Source organism: Physeter macrocephalus, chromosome 1, assembly GCF_002837175.3.
Source record: "Physeter macrocephalus isolate SW-GA chromosome 1, ASM283717v5, whole genome shotgun sequence".
In the NCBI taxonomy this organism is placed as follows: domain Eukaryota; kingdom Metazoa; phylum Chordata; class Mammalia; order Artiodactyla; family Physeteridae; genus Physeter; species Physeter macrocephalus.
The window spans coordinates 91,998,976-92,004,975 of NC_041214.2; the positions used below are offsets into that span (position 1 = coordinate 91,998,976).

The window sequence follows — 6,000 nt, forward strand, 5'->3', positions numbered from 1 at the left end:
TTTCAAATTCCTGATCTGCATGCCATCTACCCCCAAATGCTCCTTCCACAATCTTCTACAACTCAGTAAACTGCAGCTTGGTTCTCCCAATTACTAATGCTAAAAAAGTTGAGAAACATCTTAAATCTTCCCCTTTTCTCACACTCCACCTCCGCCTATCCATCAACAATACTCAAATCCTTCACTACTGTCATCCCAGTTGGAAATCAGCATCAGCCCCATCTGAGCTATTCCAACAGCCTCCCAACCGGTCTCCCTGCTCTGGCTCTTGTTCTCAAGACAATAGCAGAGTCATCATTTTACTCTTCTGCTCAAACCTTCCAGTGGAGTGAGCCCTCCTCACTCCTTCATGGCCAGTGTCCTTACAGTGACCTAGGAGGCCCTGCATGATTTCAGCCTCTCACCACCTCTCTGGCCTCACCTTCTACTGTGGTTTCCCTTATGGCTCAACTCAGCCACAGAAGCCATATTGCTCTTTCTCAGATATGCCAAACAAGTTTAAGACCTTTGTCTTTGTCTAAAACAGTCCTGTCCAGAATTGACAAGGTAGGTTTCCTTTTCCGCTCAGGTCTCTGCTCAAACACACATTACCAGTAAGTCCTTCCCTGACAGTCTAGAGAGAGTATCACCCAATCACATCCCCTTTCTCCCTGCCTTGCTTCATTTTTCTCTAAAACATTTATCACCATCTGACACACTAAATATTTAATTTTATTGTTGTTTTTGCCTGGATCTCCTCACTAGAATGTAGGCTCCATGAGGGTTATCTCCCTAGAGCTTAGCACAAATTTAGGTGTTATCTCCTTGTTGAAATTTTCTTCATTAAGCTTCTAGGGCACACTCACTTTTGGTCTCCTATTATCTCACTAGGTAGTCCCCTTTTATCTCCTTGCTGGAAAATGAAAAGGACTGAGAGGGTACAAAACCGATTTCAGAAAGATAACTGGTCTTCTACTAAGTTGGGTGGACCCATGGCAGCAGGAAGACCAGACCTATCCTCTAGGGAGAAAGACACTTTAGTACCCAGGGATACCAGGAACTTACTTTTATGTATACAAATAGGACATATGCAGCAGGACAGTCAACATATGGAAGGAAACTGGCTTTCTCCTACTGAAAAGGAAACCACTTCCTGAGAGAAGTTTAAATTTATTTTTTGTTGCTCTAACCAACAGAAAACATAAAATAGAATTCACCATATAGTCATAGAAACTCTGAAAGAACTCCTAAAGTAACTTATTTTATAAAGAGAATAGGTAGTCCCTAATTTATCTGGCCATGGATAGTAGATATGACTATAATAAAAAGGACAAAATTAACATTTTTCTACCATAAAAACAAGGCTGGCTAAATTTAGGGAATAATATTGAAAAATGTTCCTGATAAAAAGTTAATAAACAATAAAATAGCATTTCCCCTTAAGTTATCCAACCTTGTAAGGAATGACAGAGGAACTGTCACAGATTGAAGGAGATTAACAAGAAATAACAACTAAAAAGAAACAATAAAATAGCATTTCCCCTTAAGTTATCCAACCTTGTAAGGAATGACAGAGGAACTGTCACAGATTGAAGGAGATTAACAAGAAATAACAACTAAATGCAATTTGGGACCCTCGACTGAATATTGGAACAGGAAAAAAAAAAAGTCACTAGTGGAAAAACTGGTGAAATCCAAATAAAGTCTAAATTTATTTTAAAAACAAACAAATCCAAACAAAGAAAACCTCCATTCAGTACAAGAAACCCTTCCTCAGCATCTAGCACATATCTCTGCCTAAGTACTTGCTCTACCTGGAAGTTCCACACCTTCCAGGGCTGGACACTTTCATTGTTAGAAGGTTCTTCCCTGTATCCCTTTGAGTTACAGCCCTTTGTAACTTTACTCAGTTTAGTTCTTCCTTCTAGAACTATGCACATTAAGCCTAATTCCTCATTTACTTGGTCTTCACATATTTATATTCTGCCTCAAGTTTCTTTTTGAAGCTTGACACACCCAATTCCCTTCATCTGACACATTATGATTTTTACATCCTTTACATTCTTGTCACACAACTTTTAAAGCTCTCCCGTTTGCCCATGGCCTTCTAAAAATTAACGCTCAGAACTGAACACTAGAATAGAGCATTTCAAACGATTTCTCTTGTTTTAGATACTACACTTCTGTGCCTAAAACTGTCCTGCGCTTTTTAGCAGCTACATCACATTGATCATGAATCATTTACCCATACTTGTCTGGTGTAATTCAATGCCTAATCATTCAATCCTATGACCTTTTTTTCTCCTCACAGAATCATACTGGCAAGTGGTAAAGTGAGATGTCTGTCCAGAGTATTCTCTATGAAAAGCGAGTCTTCATTCATCTGCAAGCTTCATCTGAGAGTTAAAAATCTCAACTGACACTTGCACCTAGTCACATACACACACTTTAAAGCTGCTGTGCACCATTTTCCAGAAACCAAAGCGTCAGATCCGCGTTCCCCAACAGCTCTTCCTGGGCTTGAGTCATCTATTATGCAAAGCCAGCTCATTACTTCCTTGTATCTGAGCATCATCAGTCTATTTTCTGACCTTTCACCCTCAAAATCCCCAAATCCCTTTGAAGTCAAAGCAACAGTCATTTTTGTCAGGTGTAAAAAACACACATAGCACGTGCACGGGGATGCTCTGATGTCCAAATATGCAAAAACTTGAGATCGCTTAAACCCTGCTGTTGCATAATTGGCCTTGATGAAAGCATAGTATCTACAAAGAAGCCTTCCCTCATTTGTTGCTTTGGGGACACAGTGTTCCTAGTCAGGAATGGGATGCCAGCAACGTTCGGTCACCTCACACAACCCCTAAAACGAAGCCGAGGGAGGCGGCTCCCCAGGAGTGACATCGCCGGCCGGCGTTCCCGGGACCCCCTCACCTCTCTTGTCCAAGAGCCACATGAACGCGAAGCAGGGCATGAAGCCGATGGGCCCCCAGAGCACGAGGAGCGCGATGTCCCAGCTAGAGAAGCCGTAGGCCTGGCGCGCCGAGTTCTGGATAGGGCCCCAGGTGTTCCAGACCAGGCCCTGCACGAACCCCAGCAGCGAAAAGAGCAGCAGCACCAGCCAGCGGCGCCCGTACACCCTCCCGGGACTCGGGGCTGCCGCGGGCAGCGCCGCCGCCGCCGCCTCCCCCCTGCTTCTCCAAGCAGCCCCCGGCGCAGGCCCGAGCCCGGGTCCCAGCAGCGGTTGCCGCTCCTCCTCGCTGCTCCAGCCCGAGCCCATTACGACGCGCGGCCCACGGGGCCGCTGCCCAGCGCGGATACTGTCAGAGAAGGTAGAGGCCGAGGTTGCTTTGGTCGTCCTCGGCCTCGCGGCCGCGTTGCTGCGCCTGCGCCGCGCGAGCCGGCCCCGGCCCGGGAGGCGGGGCAGGTGCGACTGGCGAGGAGGGGCTGGGGTGCGGTAACCGGGCTAGCCTCTCGCCGGGTGGTGGAGAGGCAACCTCGGCGAAAGAGGGAGTGGAGCCGGTGTCCCAGAGCGGGAACCGGGAGGAATTGGGAAGGCAGGGAGGAACGCCACTGAGCCCCAGGAAAAGGAAACTCCCGGAGGGGCTGTAGTACAGGAGGCTGGGCTAGGAACCCGGGATTGCTGGGGGAAGTGTCCAAGTTGACGTCCTGTGCCTAATAAACAGCTCGGAGATCTCCAGTCACTTAAGCCATGTATTGCTTGCTTCTATATTGGGTTTATTCTCATTTCTGTTGGGTTTATAACTTCATAAATTAGAGAGGGAGATAGGATAAGGTTTAGGCGTAGTAGGGAACCCAGAGGATTGCCGCATGAAAATCATTTGTTTTTTATGTACAGTAAGTACAGCCTTGTTTAATCAGTCATTTTTTGTGTGCTTTACATACCCAATGAGGAAATTAAAAACGAGTCAATTTCATTCATGTATATATACGATATAGATCTCTTTCTACTCTTTTGCCTGTTATTAACAGAAGAGCAATAAAGATATTTTGATTAAAGCTGGAAGATTTTTGCCCCCAAATGACCTAGATTCATCTCCAGTTATTATGATTTTGACTACACGAAGAGTAAACGAGAAGAGTGGAGGCTGTCGATCTCCTGACCAAGCAACCGGTTATTTTGATATACAAATCCAAAAGCCTGACAGCTGTCGGTTAGTGTCCTTGAAAACCTAAGTCAAGCGATTTGGCTCGTTTTGGTCGGGAAATGAGTCACAGGCAACTCAATTAAAGAATATGTGCCTGAGGTTCACATCGCCCGGTAGCCACGAAAACCAGGTGGATCATTTTGCTGCCAGAAGGGCAAGAGAGTCGGGAAGAGAAGGGGAAGAGAAGCGTGAGCTCTCCTGATATCCAAGGCTAAGAGCAACTGCAGAGTAAGCAAACGCAGAGCCACTTTCCACTGCTCCGAGCCCCACAAAAAAGCAAACCATTCCCTAAAACTCCAATACTGTTGGGAGGAAGAAAGCGCCAAGGCGAAAAGGAAGGACTTGAGGAAAACCTGAAAAGAAGCCAAGAAAAGTCTACACCGGAAGACGATTACGGTCTGGGGAAAGTAAAAAGCACCACAACCGCGACCACGTGTTCACATTTCCACCACTCAAGAATCAAAATAAACCGCGTGGCCCCGCCCAGTGCCCGTCACGTGACTTTCACGCGCGTTCCGCTTCCGGAAGAGCCCGGTATCGGCGGCTGCGGCTCACTCCTGTGCTGCGGCTTCAGACCCCGGGTTTTGTCCTCTCTCTGACCCGGCTCCCGCTCCACTTCACTTTTGGGTTCGGGTGGAGCCCGTGTAGTGATCTCCATGGCAGCAGACTCCGGGGCGATCACTAATGAGGACTCTGAATCTGGAGAGGAAGAAGGTAGGTGCTAGGCAGAACTCAGACCGTGAGTACAACCTGTGTCAACTGACTCTTGGCACCTCTCATGTGGCCGTTTGTCTCTTCGGCCCTGCAGTAAGCTATGAGGAAAACTATTTGCTTTCTAGTGAACGTGGCTTTTTTCAAATTGTAGCGCCCAGATTTTTGACCATCGTATATAGGTCCAGTATCCCTCCATCCTCCCAGTGCTGTTTCACACATGAGGGTATTGTGACTGTTACAGTGGATTGAACCACCCTTGAGATAAGTGGAGATATCTGGGACTTTTGTGAACAGGAGTATGATTTCAGTGGAATCCTGCTTTAGAGAACGGATGAAGTTTGAAGGCCGGTGAGCCTGAGATCCCTGTTAGCATTTATTGAATGATTGTTCCGTGCCTAGCGCTGTTCTGGGTACTGCCATGAGATCCAGAGACTTTTGATTGTATATAACAATGCCTTTTCCCGGTTGAGTAGAGGGGCCTAGAAAGGAAAAAGAATAACTAATGCCTGGTAACGTGAATACTATTAGTAGTGCACACTGAAAAAGTCCTGTGCAAACTGATGACATTATAAAATGAAAATGGTCAACCTCTTGAGTATTCACTCAGTATGGGCCTGAGATCCATCTGATCCTCTGTTTCTATAGTAACCTTACCTCTTTCCCCAATGACAATTCCCCAAACTCTTTATATCCTCTCTTCATCTCTTCCTCACTTCCAGCTGATGACTTTGCACGTCAGGTCAACTCTGCATCTAATCTGTCTACTTTTTTCCTCCTTCTCTATCACGCCTTTGTCCAAATCATCCACATTTCTCACCTAAACCACTACTGTATCTTCAGGCCATGTGTCCCCGTTTCCTTTCTTGTGCCCCTCCAATCCCTTCTCCATTCAGTGGCAAAAAGTGACACTCTCTTACTCAAAATTCTTCAGTAAAATCCATTGCACTAAGAACTTAGGTTAAAATCCAGACTCCTGGGCTTCCCTGGTGGCGCAGTGGTTGAGAGTCCGTCTGCCGATGCAGGGGACACGGATTCGTGCCCCAGTCCGGGAAGATCCCACATGCCGCGGAGCGGCTGGGCCCGTGAGCCATTGCCGCTGAGCCTGCGCGTCCGGAGCCTGTGCTCCGCAACGGGAGAGGCC

At 46.7% G+C, this 6,000-nt stretch overlaps 2 protein-coding genes across 15 annotated transcripts in view; one reads left to right on the forward strand and one right to left on the reverse strand.

Moving 5' to 3' along the window:
• Positions 1-3,266, reverse strand: part of SLC49A4 (solute carrier family 49 member 4) — a 92,893-nt gene extending 89,627 nt beyond the window's left edge. For all 4 annotated transcript variants that reach the window (XR_003680972.2, XR_003680973.2, XM_024120307.3 and 1 more), the window contains exon 1: positions 2,911-3,266. Coding sequence is in view for 2 of the 4 variants with exons in the window: in XM_024120307.3 (XP_023976075.1) it covers positions 2,911-3,256 (346 nt within the window). In the remaining 2 variants the exon portion in view is untranslated. The remainder of the gene's footprint in view (positions 1-2,910) is intronic.
• A 1,088-nt stretch (positions 3,267-4,354) lies between these two features.
• HSPBAP1 (HSPB1 associated protein 1) overlaps positions 4,355-6,000 on the forward strand; it is a 90,852-nt gene continuing 89,206 nt past the window's right edge. For 3 of the 11 annotated variants that reach the window (XR_008617363.1, XR_003680946.2, XR_008617365.1), the window contains exon 1: positions 4,358-4,859. Coding sequence is in view for 4 of the 11 variants with exons in the window: in XM_055084941.1 (XP_054940916.1) it covers positions 4,802-4,859 (58 nt within the window). In the remaining 7 variants the exon portion in view is untranslated. Of the gene's footprint in view, positions 4,860-6,000 lie in introns of all 11 variants that reach the window. The other 8 variants (XR_008617371.1, XM_055084941.1, XM_055084945.1 and 5 more) reach the window with 5 other exon arrangements.